The sequence below is a fragment of the Leguminivora glycinivorella genome, chromosome 9, assembly GCF_023078275.1.
Source record: "Leguminivora glycinivorella isolate SPB_JAAS2020 chromosome 9, LegGlyc_1.1, whole genome shotgun sequence".
In the NCBI taxonomy this organism is placed as follows: domain Eukaryota; kingdom Metazoa; phylum Arthropoda; class Insecta; order Lepidoptera; family Tortricidae; genus Leguminivora; species Leguminivora glycinivorella.
In genome coordinates this window covers 17,136,207-17,159,312 of record NC_062979.1, presented here as the reverse complement: position 1 = coordinate 17,159,312, position 23,106 = coordinate 17,136,207, and the positions used below count along the sequence as shown (strand labels likewise).

Sequence of the window (23,106 nt, the reverse complement as noted above, 5' to 3'; positions counted from 1 at the left end):
TGGTAAGCGATACTTATTTAATACCAATAAACAATTTAAAATGTATTAATTTGTCGTATTCAACCGATATAATGTTTATTTTATATATCAGTAGGTGGGTACTTCTGTCGGGTGTTCTTAGTTTTTTATCGGTGATAAAATGTAGGTAGGTAGGTACATTGAATTGACCACATGAATCAAAAATCAAAATCAAAATAATTTATTCAGCAAATAGGCTACAGGGGCACTTTTACACGTCACATGTACATAGGTATTTAAAAAAATATTTAAAATTGAGTTGAAATTACAATTGATACTATTATATACTAATTCTAAGTTCTAACTAAAGTTAACTCTATACAATTAATTAGAGATGTAGAAGGTCTCTAAATGTCGAATTACAACCAAGAACTACACTAAATTTTAATATAAAAGGTACAAATACAAAAAAAAAAAGTCTAAAATTACTTTAGAGGTGCAAATGACTCTAAATGTCACAACTAAAAATAAAATGTATATCTACTTAATCTAATTCTCCTTAGAGATGTATATGGTCTCCATGAGTCAAAATCATATATTTAAAATATTCACTAAAAGAAAGGAAACAAACGACAACCGAACAAAGTGTCCTAATTTAATAAAAATTAGAATTAAAGTTACTAAGTTATAACAGCCCCAGTAAGTTTAAACAGACCGGTCTTCACAGACGGCACCCGTTCACGAGTATGACGCGTATCTCAGTTAATGTTAAAATCATGGTTAAAATATACCATTCAAAAATACTGAAATGTAGTTTATAAGCTGAATACAATGAACGACGGAATAAACGTAATGATCGCGTATAATGCGGCGGACAACAAGGAACATGGAATTAACAGATCCTGTGGTCGTAGGGACAGAAATTGCTTCGCAGTTTAGCGAAACTGTGTATTTGTTATATCTACATAGGGTCAAGGAGGAAACAGTGACTCAACGAGAACAGTGGCTAGCAATTATTGTATATTTGTCTTTGTATTTCCCTTGTCATCTTCGTATTTAAGATCAGCGAAGTGGTAATATTGTAGCACTCGTGTAATGAAGAAAGTGGGCCCCATTTCGCGGACGCCGCGTCGCGTCGCGTGCAACAGTTTCGGTTTAGAAAAATAGGGCGATTGCACAAAACCACTTGGCTCCCGTCCAGTCGGCGCACTGATAATACTAAATTGTCCCCATCTCGTTTGTCGCGCACGCACGAAATAGCTGAGGCTTACCGCAAAACACGAAAATCGAAATATCATCTGCCGCTCTACCACTTTTGCATATTGGAGCAATACAGAGGCAGATAACGAAATATAGTTTATGGTGTTTCGCAGTAGGCCCTCGCGGAGATGTACTACATTTTATGGTTTGATAAATTTGTTTTCAGTGATAGTTTAGTTTCTTTGAGACTATTTGCTCTCTTATAAATAGTGAATTAAAAAGTTTTTTTTGTACATAGCTTTGTTTCATTATTAAAAATAATTGTATTTTATGGTGCGGTGCGCAGTGAATGGTCCCGCCAGGGCAGTCACGTCGTACAGTTCTCGCACTTGCTGGAATTCCGTGCCAGATTATCTTTCATCTTTGTGGTTGTTACGGAGTAGGTACCTATGTCTGCCCGTTACCTACATATTAAAGTGTTTTATCAATGGAATGCCTCGGTAGGCTTGGCATTCATAGTAATTTGTTTATGTTTAAATATTATAGGTAAAAAATAAATTTCGCAGTGGAAATCGCAACCAAGTAGGAATATGACAGACTTGTGGTAAGGATTTCTTTGCTTCTAAAGCTTTCAACTTTGGCATCTTCAACACAGGAATTTAAACGAGTAAGTAAATAACATCCGGCGATCTAAGGATAACAAAACTGTTTGAATCACCCGTTATACGTTTGAATCACTATACGTTAATCAGATTTTGACACACAGTCCTCAAAGTGACAACACTAAAGCTACGTTTTCTGAATAAAATCAAGCGTGACTCACCAAACAAAAGACGGTGGCCAACAAAAGGCTTATTTGAGATTCAAAAGGAGGATCGTGGACATAGAAGGCTAATCTTGTTACCCGGACTAATTGCAGCTACTAAAAAGTATGTTTTATGGCGTAGTCAATCGGTTCAATCGTCTGAGTCAACTGTAATCGATACGGTGTAATTGCGGAGCATGTATCGAGAGACAATGACGTCGCGAGACTTTTGTTCTCAGTGCATATGGAGTCGAACGGAAAGGTCGCCCACTGTAGCTGTGTGTGAAGAGCAGACACCTAAGTCCTTCATTTAGCTGATATTTCAAAAGATCGTGAATCGTAAGTAGAAGACAATCGATGATAGAAAACTCGTCACATCCATATAATTTCCTTTTCACCACACCAACTAATAAAGGCATTCTTTGCTACTCGAAAACGGATAGCAAAATTGCATTTTATCCACAAGAGTGCAAAGTAATTTCATACAAATTTTAACTAGATGTCTCAAGCGGGCAGGTAGATTTTACCTACAAATGATGGTTTTGAATCATACATAAATATTGAATAAATTGATGGATTTGATTTAATTTCATGTTTTATATTCAGTATTTTGTTCGTGTTGGTGTGGTGAAAAATTTTGTGTTTCACTCGGTGGCAAAGTTTGTTTAACCTTCGTGCCTTGAAACCCTCGCAACGCTCAAGATTCCACTTTTTGAACCACTCGCTACGCTCGCGGTTCAATATTGGAATCTTTCGCTCGCTCGGGGATCAATATTGGCACGTGCGGTTAAACAACAACTTTGCCCCCTTGTAAAACAAATAACTATTTCGTTTCGCCTTTGTCGATGTATGATTGTCAACTTAGCGGGCCATTGGGTTCTTAGGAGATTCTCTATAATATTATATCTGGGACGCGAAACGAAAACGAACCGCCGCGAAAGGTAGTCGTCTAGCTCTGTCGCGCCAATACGCATGAGCGATGGAGATAGATATCTACGAGCGGTTCGGTTCGTGAGCGAGCCAAGAAGTTGCTAGCATGAGCGATCGACTCGACTGCACTCAGTGATGGAAACACACGGCGATCGTATCGTACGCAGTTACACGCGTTTAAGTAATTGCGGGAACTACTATTGTTAGCCGGTCGACGCAAATTGGGCATTAGCGATAATTTATTGGGTTTGGAATAAACTCGCATTGTAGTTGGCATTATTTAAATATTGACTAGTGTGTGGGCTCGCGGGCGATGGTCCCTAATGATAGCAATTGTTCTACATCATTGGATGCAGGTGCGGTTAAGGACTCACGGAAAATATACGGTTTCAGAGATTTTTGTACACTTTTGTATGCATATGTTGTTCTTCTTCGTCGACCACTCGTGGCCACATCTCAGGGATCGTAGCAAGCTTAACAATTAGTCGCCATTCCTCCCGTAGGTAGGTACCTACGGGAGGAATGGCTCTTCTTGCACTAGCTCTTCTTGTGTAGGTATTTGTGGAGTCGACCATTGAGTGCTGCGTGCTGCCTTGATGTGTTCTGTATATTTTATATACGTTCTTGCATATTATGCCATCGATAGATGCATAATTATTTTTGAAATATATTTTTTAAAATAAGTATGAAGTTAGGGTTAGGGCAATATACCGTGTAACTGTTAGACAGTTCCCGACCTATTTCCTTGTAACAGCGTTCAAATTTCGACCGCACGTTTACGCGGTATTGCACTATCTCCGAAGATAAGTCTGATATCTGACTTGCAAGTGTCCCATTTATTGATACATATATTTATTTATATATTTTGATGACCGGTCTGGCGCAGTCGGTAGTGACCCTGCCTGCTACGCCGCGGTCCCGGGTTCGAATCCCGGTAAGGGCATTTATTTGTGTGATGAGCACAGATATTTGTTCCTGAGTCATGGATATTTTCTATGTATATAAGTATTTATATATTATATATATCGTTGTCTGAGTACCCACAACACAAGCCTTCTTGAGCTTACCGTGGGCCTCAGTCAATCTGTAAGAATGTCCTATAATATTTATTTATTTATTTATTTTTATTTATATATATTATATTGTGTTTTTTTTTTCACTTGCTATTTGATTGTTAATTGTATTATGTTATGGTAAGTCTATATTTATTTTCTGACATGTCCACTCATTGATTAGTTTTACTTACATCATAAGCATGTTCTTAGCTCGTAAGTTTTTCTAACACAATTTATATTGTTCAAGAAATAAAGAGATGAATGAAATGAATGAATGAATTGTATATGTACCAGTATACCTACGTTATACGTAACTAGACATTTCTCTTTAAGTCTCTTGTTTCATGTTTCAAAAGTTTGTGAACTGCAGGGAGTTCTAAAGTTTAAGCAGCGGCGAATTCCATAAAATCCATTCATAAATTAGCGTGAAACCATGAAAAAGTTATGAATTGACATTGTTAGAATAAAAGTTTTCGTTACTCAAAAAGGCTTCTATTGAATGGTCACATAAATCAGAGTAAGAGAAGGAATTTGGAATCATTGTGTCGTTTCTTAGTAATTCTGGGATTTTCTGAAGCTCAAACCTTATCCTCCAAGATTTACATCGTTTATTAGGTACTTCATTACTTATATACCTTCAATATTTTTTTGTAGGTAGTTACTTACTTACTATATCCTGGTTGTACTTAGATATGTTAATTCACCTTGATCTCACGTCAAAGTAAAGCGGTCGTAAAGAAGCTCTAAGCAACTTTTTTAAGTTGTTTCGGAAGCGTTTTGCAATTTACGAGATCGTACGTATGATTTGATACATTCGGTAGCGCGGGAACTCGCCGGTATTCGTCTGGCGAAGGCTAGATTGTCAATTTATGTGCGGTGACGCGAGGCGGCGTGCCCGCCACAAAGGCACGTGCGTGGCCCCACTGCTAACCGCGGGCCACTCAAAGAGAGCGCCTATCAAGCATCTAGGAACGTCCAGAAGTAACAAACCTACTTAAAACAGCATATGTATATAGAAATATAAACACACTTCCGTCTTTCATGAGAGCCATTTAAAGGTGTAATAGCTCGGCATGTGGGCACCTCTGACAAGCCGCCTTTTCTGTGGTTCCGAAGCGTGGGATGCCCACCTTTGTGACAGTATCAGCGGTTAACCAGAAGCTTTTTGACAAATCGACATCACAGGCGCCACGTCTTGGTTAAGATGGAGAGATATCTACGGCATTTGTTTTAGATCTTGGCGCTGTGCGCGTCGACTTCACCACAAACATGCCTTTCATAATGTTACATGCCGATGTCAGATACTATCACTAAGTAATTTGTTTAGGGCCACTTGCACTTGCACCAACGAAAATGGAGGGTTAACCCACCATGTTATATGGAATTTAAGAGATGACAGCCCACTAACCCTGAGTTTAGTGGTTGGTGCAAGTGGGCCTAAATCATGCTAAAAGAAACTTACTTGTTATTGTATGATAAGCTTATCTGCTCTAGCATACATATAGTTTACAATAATCACACAGTTGAAATTGCAAGTGAGTTTGTATGTAGATTATGTAAAGTTATTATATGTAGAGTCTGTAACTGTATACCAAGCTTGGAATGTTGTCCAAATGTCCACATATAAATTACATATCTGGGCGACCGAGCTTCGCTCGGTTCTATTTTAATATATCACGTCTTTAGATAAAAAAAACTCATAAATACAAAAACAAAAAAAAGACAAAAAACAAAAACTTAATTTCTGGCCGGGATTCGAAGCCCTGACACCTACTATCTATCTGCGTACTGTACATTAGACCGACCTCGTACGACTGAGCTAAGCGGAATCGATGCGAGCGCGGCGAAATTAACGACCATATTTTACGTTTACTAACGTGAAAGAAAAACTCATGAAAACTCGAAATTTCGCGTTTTCCGGGATCTAAGGCTACGCTAGATCGATTTTTCACCCCCGAAAACCCCCACATAACAAATTTCAGCGAAATCGTTAGAGCGGTTTCCGAGATCGTCGGTATAAATAAATAAATAAATAAATATAGAAGAATTTTATTGCTCGTTTAAAAGTATAAGATAATAAAGGTATATGTATCTGTGTTTATTACGCTACCTAATTTTATTATTTGTACTTAATGTAATAATACTTATACGTAATTTTGAAAATAAGGCATGCATATACCTAATATACATTTACAAATGAGTAGGTACTTGCTATTTTTTCCCCTATGATAATATAATAAATATAGTATGTTTTTTGTGTGGCAGAAATCGATCCGCCAAGCCGTCGCGATTGTGATTTAACTATACTCTCATTTGCAATATTTAACTTTACGCCCCATGTTACACAACACAATGTACAAAAGTATTTTCATATGGAGCATATATGAGCAATACACCTAAATAATAGGTAGAGACTTTCAAGCGTCTGGTAAAAGTTACGACCGGCAAAAATGGTCAGCAAATGATGATTATCAATTTTCTAACACATACCTATACAGTATTGGCTACGTGCACGACAATTACGCCCACTACCATGTGAACTTGAAGTGGAAAATGTCAAAAAATGACATGTAAACAAGCATATATTTTAGCGATTTTTCGTTAATTTTAAATAAATCGAATAACAAGACCTTCTATTTCAAGTGTAATTTAGGTAGATAGATTATAAAGACATGGATATATGTAATAATAAAAATCAGTTTCCAAAGCATTACTCACGGTTTATACTTCCAACCCCAGACTACAGAAAGAGGCAATAAATTGGTGCTGGCAGGGCATGTAAGGAATCTTGAAGAACATAGGAGTAATGGTAGAAGTTCTACGAGCGAGTGATATGGTATTCGCTAAACCACCGTCCCGTTAATGCCATGTAAAACAAATCTAAACGTAAGTACCTAGTCATGTCCATTGTCCGCGGCCGCAGAAATATCCGACACGGGCCTATTCCCAGGCTAGGCCTGAATCTTTAAGCATAATCTTTTACGGTAGGAAAAATAATAACAGCGCATTGAACAATATTAGGTAAACAAAGCTTAAATATAATTTATTATAATGTTTTGTTTTGACATGTCACTTACGTTTTCTTTTTACGGTAGCTATCCATTTACTTCTTTGATCCAATTTCCAGTGTGCTCTAAGAAACGCATAGAACGTGCAACGACTATTTATGCCATTAATTTTACAATTAACAACGAAACAACATTGGTGCCCCATATCAAACATTATACATTGTATTATATTTTATGAGTTTTGATAGATGACAACCACAATCAGTGTCGATTTTGACCACCGCAAGCACTGCGATCGCTTTGCTTACCCCCTTCATGCACTTCGCACGAAGCCAATACATTGTATAAAAATCAGCTTTGAAAAATTAAGGAAAGTTTGTGTTTTTTTTTGTAAAACCTTGAAGCAAAAAAATGGCCTTCGGGCCGAAGTACATAGATAATAAGCAGACATTAAACGTCGATACTAACTCTACATTGCTCTACATTATCCCAAAGTTTCATCCTTGAAAAAATTAGGAAGGTTTGGCGGCTCTGGGCTCTTGTTCTAGTAGGTAGGTACTTTGTTCATTGTTAACGATACCTACAATGTACGTCTATAATAATCTCTACCTATTGAAATATCCAAGAAAGTTGAAAGGTTATATGTTTATTTTTACCTGAATGCGGAAGGTGCTCACCTATTAATTATTCTGCTTCTAATGGAAGCACGCTCGGTTTGAAATAGAAATATTAGACACATCTATTTTGGTACTTTGTAAGCATTTATAATGAAGATTATTTTGGGCTTAACATTTAGGTTATAATTATTATTTTATTAGGTTGTTGCATAATTATTTTCCCACTTCAAAAATTTCTTGCTTTTCCAGTATTCTCTGGAATATTCTAGAATAAATCTGGTGTATAGCAGAATGTTGCCGAAAAGCAGTACGCATGGTCGGAAATTTCTCCTGTCAGTCTTCTGGGATTCGCAAGGTTTGTTGTTTTGAGAGTTACTGGAGGATAACCAGACTATTGATGCCGAAGTCTACGTGAATCACAAGCACGTATATATAGAAAGTCTAAGGGGGGGGGGGGGGTCCGGGTCATGAACTCAACCGGATAAAAAGAGGTCTCGAACATTTAATTAATAATGATGCAAAATAAAAGACACTACGAGTAGGTACTTCGTTATAAAACTATATTTAATCGTTTTCTTCTTAAAATTAGTTGATTGATAATATCATTAGCGTCTATTATTACGGCAGCTATTTCCCTATGGATAGACATAAGGGCTAGCCCCGTGAGGCGCTCTTGTCCCGTCCTATTACGCAAAAATGTTTTTAACCTTTTTAAGGTTGAAAAACTTCTTTCAGCAGTTGCTGTTGATACTGGCAAAGTGGCCAGTATCAATGGCAACTTTCTGATCGAAGGAAAGAAATTTGGATCACACTGGTCGATGGTCCCAATAAGTCTCAGGTCTAGGTTTTTTTTCAGGCTCCAGGGTTGACCAATGACTCGGATCTAACTCGGATATCAAATGTTCCAAGAAAGGATAATATACGTTTCGCCGGTAGTATATCTCCGCAGTTTCCCCTGGAACATTATTGCGATGGGTTTGGCGACCAGTTGTACGAGGTGCCACTAGTTCACCGCCAGGGCATAAATTTTTGGCGCCTTTGGGCAGAAGATTGACTACGTAGGAAAATAAATCGCGAGCGTAGCGAGCCGAAAATTTTTTCATAGTAATGCCGTAATTTGAAGATTAACGCAATACAAAATTTATGGATTTTATCAGACAGAGTGCGAAAGGGACAAATGGTTGAACTTTCGTAGTCGCATACCCTAGTATAGTTACGTGTGGCTGAACGTGAATATCATGTACATAAAATAACAAACAAAATGGGGCACTATAGTGGCCAAGTCAGGAAAGCAGATTCGGAATTTGTCCTAACTAAAAGAGCAGATAATTATAAATCGTAAGCGCGATTTTTTTTCCTATTGACTCGATTAATTAAGACAACCCGCCAGCGGCGAATCCGCGAACTTTCAAGCTTTTATCGTCTGCACTCTGCGGTCTTTGACATAATATATTTTGGGGTATTTTGACTTCACAGGGCGCCTATGTTCCCGACTTTTAGGCCTTATATTTCGCCATCACTATTATTTTTATAATAATGCTTAAGAGTTAATTAAGATTTTTATGGGATCGATGGGACGCCCATTTCGGTATTTTGCCACTAAGTGATCTGAGTGCTTTGAAATTCGCTCACCATCTGCTGCGACTCACAAAATTGCGCCTCCCTGAGACGTTTTGCGTCTTTGGCTTTATGAGGAACTCCGCTTTGGACTATCGGGTAGACTCATATTTTGCATTTGGATAGCGACGTAACTTTGCCGTTCGCCGCACAATGTGGTTCGTCAAGGGCTAGAATCCTCCTTTTACGTCGCCCTAGCAACAGCGCCCTTATGAATGGCAATATGGTGCAACTTTCCACTTAATCTGAATTACAAATCTAGATTTTCAATAGGTGGATTAATTTCCGAATCCTCTCGCCATTTTGTGATATGTGCGCGCCCACGCAACGTATAATTTTTTGTATGGATCTTTCCACATTCTCGATTTTGGCGCCCCCTTACCATGTAGCGCCTAGACGAGCGGCCGCTCCACTCGCTCTACCCTTAATCCGGCCCTGCCTAGGGGGGGGGGTTGAACCCCCGGAACCCCCTTCCCTTATATACATCCTTGGTGAATCAACTGAAGAAGTTGGCGAACGCTGTTAAAGAAAAACGGCCAAAACGTCTTGAAGTGTCATTACTTCATGATAATGCAAGACCACATGTTGCGAAGACGACCCGTAAATTTCTAGAGGAGCTCGTTTGGACTACGATACCTCACTCACCTTATAGCCCTGATCTGGCACCTTCCGACAATCACCTTTTCCGGGCTTTAAAACAGCATCTTCGTAAAAAGAAATTCGAAAATTTCGACGACCTAAAAAATCACCTGGCATGCAATTTGTTTTGCCTCTCAGCTACTTTATTTCTGGGCTAAGGGTATTGAAACTTTGCCTAGCAGATGGCTTCATGTTCTAGATAATAATGGTGATTATATTGTCGATTAATTGTTTCAATAAATAGATATTACAAAATAATTTAGTCGCATTTCAAAGTGGGAAAATAATTATGCAACAACCTAATATTTAACATTACGGAAAATAGCCGAATATTGGTTATGGTTTTGCTTTCGTGTCAAGATTATACTAACTTTTGCAATGACAGGTGACAAAATATCTCTATCTACTTAATAACTAAATAAGCTTAAACAGAGCAATTATTTGTATATTTATTTATTTAAATTTGAAATAGTAACTAAGTAGGTAGGGTAGTACATATATACAATTTAATTAAACTAAGGTAAAGAATTCAAAAGAACCCAAGTCTCCCAATTCACGTGGAATTTCTGACCTAGCCAAGTGCTGCTTTAAATCCAGGAGTGCTTCCTACATTATCTTAAGGGTCTTGTAGATGACTGTTTTAACCTGAAGCGTACCGTGAGTGGTCACAGTCGTGAAGTCTTTGATAGAGAGAAAGCTAGGATCAAAAATGGTACCAGGCACCATAATCAAAGGATACGGTCTCCCAAGACAGCACTAGTGTAACCTCAACCGACTCCGTACTGGCCATGGCCGCTGTGCTTACTATAAACACCGGTGTGGATGGGTGGAGTCCACAAACAATCCAGCACATAATAGAGGATTGCCCTGTAACGCGCTATGCCAATGGACCTCCAGAAGACCTGATCACCCTTAGCGACGAGGCCATCAAATGGCTGATTGGACTTAATTTTAACTTTTCCATAACCATCCAAAGGGGTAACGCCATAAGTATTATGGGTACTTTTGCACCAGAAACGATAAGGAGCGGGGTTTAACAGTTAGTTTATTTGTAAAAATATACCTTTTATTAAAATTTTACGTTACCTTTTATAAACCCAAACAACGCTGGATGGATTGTGTGAAAAAATGTTGTATTTTCGAAAGATAGAGGAAAATTGGAATAAATATATTGACTATTGACTTGTGAATGTTTCTGTTCTTTGCCATACGACTAAATAAATAAAATAAAACTATTTTCCTAATATGTGCTGTGACTAATTTTTTAAAGTTTTTGCCACGCATAAAAGCTTTCACCGCCTCATTCTATTGACGTACCTTACGTTGTAACCAATCGGCGACAAGAAAAGAATTGACTCCGCCCATTCCTATTGTAAAAATTAGGTATTTGGACCCCTATTTTACGAATACATATATGTATTTACTATTTAGATTAACCACTGTTAGTCTGTCTTAGCCAATTTCTTTACCTGTGTACCTTTACACTAATACTGATGAACACTTAATTCAAAATACAACTACAGTTGTCATACCGTTACCTACTCGTACCATGTGTAGGTTGACAATGCTGTCAATGAACGCCAAAACTATTGTATCACCAAAACTATTATACTGTAAGGTCATGTAAACATGTTTTTTTAATAAATAAATAAATTGTAAACGATTTCAAGAAGATATAGGTGTATTTGGTTCATAAAGTGTGCTTTGAAGTTTTTATTTTCAGAGCCTGATGTAGATATGTATCTACATTGGAATATCTGGATATACAATCCCTATTAATCTATTCGTAGTTAAGTATACGGCCTGATTCGAACGTTAATACGTGAAAATTAGATATAGATACAATATGAATAGGATATGTAGGTACATTTAAAGATTGACATTCCTGTTCTAAAAAAAAACATGTAGGTATTAAAGTTGTAAACTCTGGTAACTGTATCAGGCTGGTAAAAGCTTGAGGTAATGTATTAAGACGAATAATCATCTTTATTTTCTGGTCATAAGACCAGCGTGCGTAGCGGAATGCACAAACGCTCACGAAACGAAACTCTCGTAGATATCTATCTCTATCGCTCTTGCGTATTGGCGCGACAGAGCCAGACTACCTTTCGCGGCGTTTCGTTTTCGTTTCGCGTCGTAGACATGCCATTCGGCTACGGGGCCAGGGTTAGAAAAGGGCACTTTGCCCTATAATATGAAGTAAAATTATAAGAAAAATAGCTCACCTTGTCCGACCTCTGCTCGTATATTATTTAATCTGTATTTCAGCTCCAGTTTTGCTTTGAATATTTACAGTCCAAGTTGTGCGAGTACCTTGACACGAGCAAGGCAACAAAAAGGGCTATATTTACATTAATAGGCTTTATTTTAAATCACCGAACCTAAACGAGAAATTGGGCGAATGCCATACGAGTACCATAAGACCTTGGGTGTTGTTCTCGTCGCTTACATAGTCTTTGAAAACAGTTTCAGTTAAGTAGCCTGTAGCCATCACGACAGTGTACATAAATCGAGGTTCTGCAGAAATGTGTTAGTTCTTCTTTCATTTCCGACGATTGTAGAAGAATATGTAAAATGGAAAATTTAATAGACGGATGCCTTCTCCCAGTTGACCCAAAATATCTGTAGTTAACACGCATCAGGGTTACTGAACTTTTAAAATTTAAGATATTACAAGGACTCCTGTAAAACATATTTTAAGAAAACAATTACACTTAGGTTTCGTCAAGTTTATAACTGACTTTTTATTTTTTATTTTTAGGGTTCCGTACCAAAAAGGAACAACAGGAACCCTTATGGTGCGACTCTGTCCGTCTGTCTGTCCGTCTGTCACATTCCTAAATATCTCGAGGACTACTAATGCTATCAACTTGAAATTTGGAATAGTTGTGAACATTGTAAACCTCTACAAATAGAAAGTATATTTTTTTTAAATATATTAATTTTAATTGTAGAAAATGGCCAAAATGAAAGGGGGGCAAACTGTAAATTTCAAGTTACTAGGTCAAGTGGGGTATCGTTGGAAAGAGCTCAAATTGAACGTAAATAAGCTATTTTTTATAATTTTTTTGTTGTGGAAAAAAAAAGAATTTTGAAGGAAAATGTAAAAAAAAATACCGTTCCCCCCTTATCTCCGAAGTTTACCAACGAAAAATTATGAAAATTTTAGTAAACATTGGTTTTATGCTATATATTACAGGAAAAATATAATCGTGTTTGTATTTTGAATACTTTTTTTTTAATTCATAAAAAACTTTTCAGATTTTTACTTTCAATTTACCCACCCTTGCGGATGTATATCGTACTTCAAATTAATACGAGGTGTTACGTAAACCATCTTCTGTCCAATAAAGTAAAAACTGTTTAAATCGGTTAACATTATAAAGAATTATCCCTGAAAAACCAGGTCGCGCAAATTAGTTAGCAAATTGACCGGGAGATGGCGCTATACACTATAATACTCATTAGTGCCTATACTTTTGTCTTCTAGTCAAGTCATTAGAGTTATATGAAAATATGAGATTATTTTTACTAGGTAGTTTGAAAGAAAGTTTGTACGGAACCCTCGGTGAGGCGAGTCCGACTCGCACTTAAAAAGGTAAGTAACAAAACAATAACGTATTGACAATAACAATAACAAAACAATAACGTATTGACGTAAACTTTATTATTTTTAAAACATTAAATATCAAGATAATAGAAACAAATTAAAACTAAATTAAACCTAACTTAACCTAGGGGGACTACACTGTACCTACAGGTGTCTCCCAAGTCGCTGCCAGTACCTAATGTGCCCATAAGACCAGTCTTACGCAGCCAGCTGCGTTTCCTCGCTGGATGGCGATGCCAATGCGCTGAGCGAGGAATGAGCCAGCCTTACGGTCACCAGTGGTTTTAATTAGAAGATATTTCAGCTTTTGAAATAATTTAACTTATTGTTGACTTATTGTTGACCGTTCAGTTAAAGCAAATTTTTATGTATAGGACCATAAAACGATGATGGTCCAAATGTGGTTGATGCAACTGGCCCTAAGACATATTGTTTTGACACAACTGCAATGGCGCCGTCCCTCTCATCACATTACTGCTCGGAGCTGAATTTGAGGGACGAAAACCAGGGCTATAAGCACCGCTGGTGCCTACCACCGACCAGCAACCACCGGCCAGACCAGCAGCAACCTGCCTAGTTTGGGATTGTACTGTATGAAAACAGGAATACTTCGAAAATAAGAGGTATTGTTGGTGGACGTTGATGTACAATTGAGGAGCCTACTGATGATCAGTTGGTCTGTCATTTAGAAATAAAAAAAGTGACAGTGCCAACAACTGACGGGCCCTAGCAGTTTTGCAAGATTAGGTAACTACAGACAAGAACTTAGTTTGAGTTAAACACTGGCGACGCAGTTAAAGCGATGGAAACGTAAAGCCTCGGCGTGACAATTTGGCTTCTCTCGAAACAATGGCAGGCTCAACGCTCCACCGAGCCCGGAGAACACATTACATTTGTTACAGCATGACAATTAAATTAAACTGCACTTGCCTCACTATGTCTGACAAATAAGGTTTTTATTATTATTTATTACAACGCTCATTTAACTATTATTGTATATATATTTGATTTAACAATTGAAAGTGATTCTTCGTGAAATTATCCCAAATATGGATTATTTGGCGATGAATGTGCAGGCTTTGAAAGCGGAATTAAGAAGAAAAAGAGGCACAAAAATATGATGATAATCTAGATATTATTTATAAATAATTAATCAGATTCAAAACTTTGTTTCGGCCCCGATTTTATAAGTCTGATACTTTGACAGCTATATCTCTGGAGTCTGGACCTTACTCAACAGTGGCGCCAACTGGTGAGCAAAAAAAGATAGTACCCATTCGCACTTGGCTGGATTTTATAGAAACTGTTCCTTCTAAAGAAATTTACGCTGTATTTCCCGTCCGGCTAGTAATTGTCGTTTATTGGAACCGTTGGTTTTGTACTGTTGCAGAAGCTGCAGAGTTGTAAACAAAGCGTTAATAATGTGTCTAAGTTGATAAGCCTGCGCTGACGCCGATTAGTACCGTCCGGTTCCGATAACGCAACGCTGATCCCAATTATTTAGAACACGAATGCACTTTGTATGCACGACTTGTTATATAAATAAAGATTGAATTGATATTTGAAGAAAAAACCTATCGACGCTTGTCATAAAGGTAAAAAAAGCAGAGAAAAGTGAAACTCCTTTGTATCTACCTACCTATAGAAAATTACTAGATGAACAGATATTTTCATAGCTGCTGATTTTACTACAATTTGAAAGGGTAGTTACTAGTTACCTATTTTCCTCATTAGATACTTCATTATTTTGAGTCTGTTTTACCAGTTCAGTCTGCGTGTGAGCCATCAAAAGTAAAGAACTCTGAAATTGCCTCTAGCATTAACAGAAGCCAAGCCAAGGGCATAAACGCCTCGTGCGCTTTCTTGTGAGATTGAAGATCGGTCTGAAAAAAGACTGAGGCTGATAGTTTTATATATGTACTTTAATAATGAATCCTCGCACAGGTGACTGTCATTGTTATCTATTGAATGCCCTATGGCCTTGTATACATACATCTTTACAGAAGATACGTATGCGATCCATCAGCCACAGCACCGCTTTTGGCTATAATGTAATGTAACTGAAATTCTTGATTGGCATATTTTACCACAATTTTGACGTGCTCAAAATGTCGTTATGTTCCGGTATCCCTTATCTTGAATGGCTGTTATTATATGTCTCTCACTGATTTACACTTATAAATAGGAGCTATCATTTTCAGGATAATCATAATTATCAGTGAGCCACTCTCTATAACAAGACTCAAACGTTTCCGATTTGATCTCTTCATACCTATACATTATTACCACATTCAAGCAACAACGCCTTCTGTATAACTGTATATTCTCCATTACAAGATTTACAACGTGAGTCATTACTTATTTAGGTACCGTAAAACTTCGACACTATACAGATGGATACTTATAGCTTAGTGCGAAGAACTCAACTAATAAAATTAGGTACTCTGTTTGTATTACAAAAATAATATTTATGTATAGGTATCTCTTAAGACTAAAGGGGTGGCCGCTTTAGTCCATATATGTAAACAATCCTTACGCATTAAATTTCAATAAAACCTTTTGGTATCAGTATTAATTTCAAAAACTTTAAGAGATATTGTAATCAATATATTTGTGTTTTATTTAGACAAACCTAACAGGAAATAACTTTTGTTAGAAATTAACGGGTACACTATTTTTTGATACCTCCTAGTCTCTATTTTTATCATCAGATACATTATTGAAGAACATTATTGCAAATGTTTTAGTCGATTTTATGTTTACGAATAATAGTGGCGGTGCCACATCCGACATGGTCTCAATAAGTACACAGAATTTGTACACAAATAAGTACCTATAGTTTGGCAATAAGAAGTCAAAAAGTTTCCAAACTGCGACTTCTTAAATATTATCAAGATGAAGCGTTGTAAATGTTGTAATTTATAAACGCCCTAGGATGGTCCTCTAAAACCACAGCACGTCTATTGGAGAGCAGCTTGCTTTGGTTGCATATCTTCGTACTAAATTAATGATTGGTTTATCAACGTCGTCATGGTCTAGGTCTAGGATATTCTCGCAGGACTAGCTATTAAGTCCTTTAACGCAACGCAACCTCAACTTCTGGTACAACATTCTTTGCAGTTAAGTACAGGAAATCATACAGATTTAGCATAACCAACTTGAGGAGCTGGTGGATCCAGCATCGGTTGTAGAATAAAGCCTTGTATTTTACGTAATACACCTTTAGGAGGTACTCAAAGAAATATAAGATCACACACTTCCCAACCATTAGACAGACGTCTCTTAGTATTAGGCATACTAAGACCAAATAAACTCATTCTTTGATAGGTAATTAAGTGCACTAAAACAGTGACTTTTGCTGTAATAAAAGTTTTTGGTGGTAAAAATAAAAAAAAAAACAAATTTAATTGTTTTTTTTAACCCTTAAATGCATAGTGATATATATACATCACATCATGCATCATGCATTTTTGACTCTATTGTCAGCATGTCAAAATTCAAATTTGAATAAATCTTTGTCAAGGTCATGCATTTAAGGGTTAAGTATAGGTATTTTTATTTTATTCGAGGCCTATTCGTGGAAAACTTGTATTGGTTATTGGTTAACATACCGAACTACGAACTTACCTACATCATTTCGTGTAAGGCGTATTTTTTCATGCTACGGTTACTTGAAAAGGAGATCAAGACGTACCGAAAATGCTTGGAATTGGAAGGTACTGTTCATGAACGAATATGAATAATGAAGGGTGACCTTTCCATATCGCTGAAACGCAATCTCATGTATTGCAAATTAGTTGAAACTTCGGAAAAAGGGTACAATCATATTAATTAAGCGCGTTCGACCTGTAACTGACTTTAAAAATGCGTGTATGCGTGATTAGTTTAAATTTCATTAATTGTAGGATGCCTCGCTGTTAATTTCTGTAAAATCGAAAACTTAGACATTAACTCATTGGAGTCTGGGCTACCTACGAGACAGGCTGAGCCTAGTGTAGGAACCAGAGCAACCGGACCTGTAAATTTCGCGTGACATCGAAATGTCATTTTCCCTAATATCATTTTATAGAAACTCAATAACCAGAAGAACGGTTGCCAATCTTATCATTTGACAACCGTTTCGTTAACCACCTTTTTATAAATCCGATGCTACGCGACATCGAAATGTCATTTTCCCTAATATAATTTTATAGAAACATTACAAAAAAAATTGGTCAGGTTAGAAATGCAACCCCCACGGAAACAAACTTGCTAAGAAAAGTGGGTTAGGTTAGGTTAGAACTGCGACCATACAGAAACAAACCCTTACCATAAGAGTGGGTTAGGTTAGGTTAGAACTGCGACCATACAGAAACAAACTTGTGCTAGAGAAGTGGGTTAGGTTAGGTTACAACTGCGACCATTCAGACACAAACTTGTGCTAGAAAAGTGGGTTAGGTTAGGTTAGAACTGCGACCATACAGAAACAAACTTGTGCTAGAAAAGTGGGTTAGGTTAGGTTAGAACTGCGACCATACAGAAGCAAACATTTGCCAAAAAAGTGGGTTAGGTTAGGTTAGAACTGCGATCCTCACAGAAACAAACATTTGTAAGAAAGTGGGTTAGGTTAGGTTAGAACTGCGACCCTACAGAAACAAACCTTTGCCACAAACTCTTATGGCAAGGACTCATAGGTCAAGTAAGAACTGCGCCCGTGAGGGTAAGGATCAAACTTTTGTTAGAAAATTAAGGATTTATTGAACTTTTGATATAGCGGCTTAGTAATATTTCGAATTATAAAACTATACGCCATACAAAATTGCTGTCAAATGATACTTAGGAATTTTAATAAGTGTTAATTCGAATTTCGAACTTTTGATATAGCGGTTAAATAATATTTCGGAATAAAAACTTTACGCGACAAAAAGTAGTTGTCAAATGATTCTTAGGAATTTTAATAACTGTTGATTCGAATCATAAGCGAAACAAAATTACAGCGAAATAAGAATCGGGAAAATAATGATAGGGGAAAAGTACTTTCGGGCAAACAATTCGACTTGTTTATTATTCAAATTATTGTTAAATGTAGGTACATATTCTTAGGATAAGCACAAACTTTGTAAATGTTTGTTTGTACCTTATAAATAAATAATTTGAATTTGGATGTAAGTATGTATGTTTTATACTGACCTACAGGCCCTACAGCATTCATACTCAGTCTTGGTCTTTTCCCTTAAGGTTTGCCATAAAGCGATGAAGCGCGGTATCCTTCGTGTCAAACTGACTGACAGGATTAGAAATTCCAACTTGCGCTCCAAAATCAGAGCTGCAAGCGAAGCTCTGGACTGAGCGGGATGCATTTGCCACATGCCAAACGACCTCTGGGCTAAGAAATGTACCGTATGGACGCTAGGCATAGTGCGGTCCGACTACAGACCTCGAAGAAGATAGCGGCACGATAGTGACGCCCTACGAAAAATTTCGCCAGACATTGCCAATTTGGGCAATTTGCCGTAAACGTAAACGTGGAAGAAAGAGAAGACGCTCCACTGCTGTGAGGTGCTGAATAACGAGACACTGCAGGCTAACAAATAATATTGGTTCGGTCATATAAAAAAAAAAGTGAAAGTTTTGAATATATTTAGTGTTATTAGTCGGATAAATTATTATATATACGCTTGGTTTAACGAGCTCTATAGTGTATTTAATGCAAGGATGGATCCAGCTTCTTCGGACTCAGGTCTGGTCGTGGTCAATTTGTATGATTAATTCGGGCTCCCCCCCAATATCCGTGCATGATTTAATGTTGAGTTTTTAGCTGAATTCAGCTTGAATGAAAATCTTGCAAAAAAAAATTTTTTTTGCAAGATTTTCAATTGTAACTGAAGATTAAGTTACGTAACACGATAAGGTTGAATAATTTACACCCAGAGAAGGGTAGTTTTCAGAAGAACATACGACGTATGTACTTAATAAAGTACAGAGAGACAATTTCGGCTGGCGGGTAATTTGAACGAAGGTAAGACCGGCAAGACCGGCATACTTTATTTTAAATAAAGTTGAGTGGATAAGGCTAGTCAGTACGTACCTATATAGAAGCATCTGTATCTTAGGATATTTGTTATTTTAAGTCTTTATGTTCATGCCATGTATGTCTTCTGTGTTATCTTCTTTATAAATAAATATATTTTAAATAAACTTGAGTTCCATATCGTATCCAGTGGACACTAATTAATAATGTAATAATTGTAGAACATGGATAAAATATTGATTAGTTATTCCCGCTATCTATATTAGCCCTCTGTATTACTATTTTTTAATTTTTTCGTGTCTATATTCTTTGAACTACACCACTGTAAAAGTAATAAACACAAAACATAACGTATGCAAAACTTCTATTGTCAAAGGCTGTCCAAACCACAATATTATTAGAACAGTGATAAATGTTTCGTATCACCAGTTCGACGAGTTCCGTTTGCATACATGTATTTCAAGAGATATATAATAGTCTAAGCTAACCTAAAGAGATATAATACAATATGTAAAACCGGTTTATTACATGGACGATGTCATGGCGACGGGATTAGAATAAGTGAAGTTTATGCTCACCATGCTGCGCCGGAGTGAAGTATAGCGCAAAGAGATCATCGACGGAGGAGGTGGAGGTGACGGGCGCGGGGTGCGGGGGCTGCGCGTAGGGCTGCGGCTGCGCCAGCGGCGGCGCGGGCCCGCCGTAGTGCAGCCCGCTGGGGCCCGCCTCCACCAGCAGCTGCATCTGCGAGATGTCCACGAACTCGTCTCCGTCGCCGCGCCCCAGCTCCTCGTCCTCGGGCCGACGCATCGCGATCACCGAGAGCATCGCACGCGCGCATCCCCGCTCGCCTCACTACACAACATGCACTCGTGCGCACTCACTCACCACCGGCACCCGGCAACAACCCGCACGACACTTCACTTATTAATTATCCCTAGGTACCTATGTCCTAACAAAATTGACGCGATCACAGAACTTTTAGGAAACTAGGTATGAATATGCGGCACGATAATCACTTAGTCAGAATCTACTGGTAAATGAACACAGATTTCGCAGAGAGAGAGAGTCGTCGTCGACGCTACATCCTCGACTGAGGCGTGATCGCGGCGAGGGCGTGCTGCCGCCCCCGGAGCGCCGGCCGGTCGTCGGCCGCGAGCCCTGTTCAATGGACAGCCACCCGGTCGAGGTCGGCGTTCATTCACGACGGCTGCGTTAATGGCGAGCGGGCCAGGCGCCCTCGCTCAGCCGTCGTCGCCCACGTGCGCGAGAAATGGCGCGGCGTCGCGACGACGAAGGGAGGCGCGCGAAAAGCGCGCGGCGCACAAGTGTAGTGATGGTTGAGCACCGGCGGCCGCGCGTGGGAGCCGGCACGTGGGCGCGGAGGCTCGCCGCGTCGGCTGATCGTGCAAGTGACGTAGCGCCATGCTGCCCGATGCTGACGCGACTACTAAACTACTAACAACGAGCCAACATCACCACTGAAAAAGTTTTAAGAGTACAGTTTAAATTAACTTTTTTCCCGTAGATGAATCACAGTCCGAATGCGCGCGCTACGCGGCCGGCGCGCGGTTGTTTTTGGTCACGCCGTAATTAGACGAGCCCGTGACGTCGAGCTCTCTGGTCTAAATATTTGCAGCATTACGTAGAGCGAACGGATAAATCATCTAAAAATACTCACCTGGTCATAGCTACGTAATGGTCCTCTATTACCCCATAATATATATTTAGTATTTATTGACGCACAAACTCACCCACGTTTCTTTAATTCGAGAATACGGTTACGATTTGCCATTTATAACTAGGGACTTCAACTGAAAGTAAAAATAAGATTATCGAATGATTCTAATTAGTAACGTCCCATTGATATAAAAGTATCCGCTTAATTACATAGCAACAATGTTAGGCATTACAATGTGATACAACTTAAACTCCTTACTAGACTAAACAAACTAAGTAAGTAGACAGTTTGTTAATTTTGAGAAGCAACGTTGAACAAAATAATTTATTTGAATAATGATGAATGGGCTGAATGTCAATGGTAGGTACAGAGGTCAAAGATGTGTTTACAGTTTTGCGTCTTATTCCCCTGCAATAGGACGAAAAACGTAGAATATATTTGAGGTCGGCCGTACACATTGTATGTAGGTAGACGCGCGGGTTCCCCGGGGAAAAAACATTCCCGGCGGCGAGGTGACTGATACGCGATATTCCCGAACAAGGTCGCGCCGTTGTCATGGCGACCACCTGTTGATCCGCTCCAAATGTCAGAGTGCACGAGCCCAGCAGTACCTAGGCGGTGTTTTAATGCCCCTAAATTGTATCTCCGCGTACTGAGGATGGATATCAATTATTTAGTCCTTTATTTGTATTCATCATTGCAAAGGTCACGCGAGTACAGATATTCAGACATCCGTAGGAGTAGGGCACCGCCTTCATAGTTTACAAGTGAAATTGCTAATATACTTATGATCGTAATGTACCTAAAGTTACTATTTTTATATCTCAATTTGGCTAGTTCAAATGGATTCAGTATTATCTTTATACAAAACCCACAAAACTCCTAGTAATCGCTATGAATTATTCTCCATCACTCATGAATAATCAGCTGTAGGCTATAGGTACCGCTGAAAGTTTAGACTACCTCTGTACCTACACCTTACGATAATGCAGATTTAATAGAAAGTAAGTAAGATCTCTAAGATTTACAATACAATACAATAAAAAGTAAAAGTGCGTAAATTTAAATTACAGCTTAGTTATTTCAAACATGTTCAAAATACATAGTTACAAAAATAAAACTCCACGTAATAATAATAGGCAGAATCTGAATCTATCACTAGGTAGCTATTACACTAACCCCAAAATAATTTTGTAGGAATCAGTTTTTCACGTCCTATGAAATAATTTATTTAGTCTCGACATAACCTTATTTATTATTAGAAACGCGATATTAATTAGGCAAGAGTATGGGCGGATATCAATAACGTTAAGACGGATTGCAAAAGCGAACAAATGCGAAGTGGAAATAGTGAAAATGTGTCGACTGATAGGCCTACGCGCATCCGGCGCCCACGCCGCCGAATTGCGACAGTTATGTACTACGGAGTACGTGCATTCTTTATGCGGGGCTTCGATCCTGCGTGGGCTTCCCCTTTCAACTCTACGACAGAAAATAACCCGTAAGTAAGTAGTAGTAACTAGTTTCAGGCTAAGGCAGCATGAAAACGGCCAGCTAGGGCGGTGTAGAATCTTAATAAGGAATTTAGAGCATTTTTCTAGACTTTTGCGTTGTTATTTTGATCTCTGATAAGGTATGTAACTATGTATTGCTGGCCCTATTTATTCCTAATAAAAGATAAACCTTTCAGAATCATGCGAATTTTTAAAAGGTGTAGGTAGGTATTACATATTTTATTATGCATCTAAGCGCTGTAACTGAAATTTAGAACTTTGACAGTTTTAATTTTTCAAATTATTGCACCATTTGCACCGCATATCAATGCGTGTTTACAGGAAATCAGTTTTTGATCCGTACAAAGTACAAACAAACCGTTTACTTGTGATAACGTGCATTTCTCATGACACTCGAGGCCATGGTAATAAAGGTTTTCAGTTGTGTAATAAGGACGTACGCGATAATCGCCAAGGGCAAGG

General features: G+C 38.2%; 1 protein-coding gene across 1 annotated transcript in view; it reads right to left on the bottom strand.

Annotated features, from left to right (window-relative positions):
• Positions 1–20,779, bottom strand: part of LOC125229466 (early growth response protein 3-like) — a 71,297-nt gene extending 50,518 nt beyond the window's left edge. The window contains exon 1 of the mRNA XM_048134312.1: positions 20,028–20,779. Within this exon, the coding sequence (XP_047990269.1) occupies positions 20,028–20,277 (250 nt within the window). The 5' untranslated portion in view covers positions 20,278–20,779. The remainder of the gene's footprint in view (positions 1–20,027) is intronic.
• Positions 20,780–23,106: the final 2,327 nt, after the last annotated feature.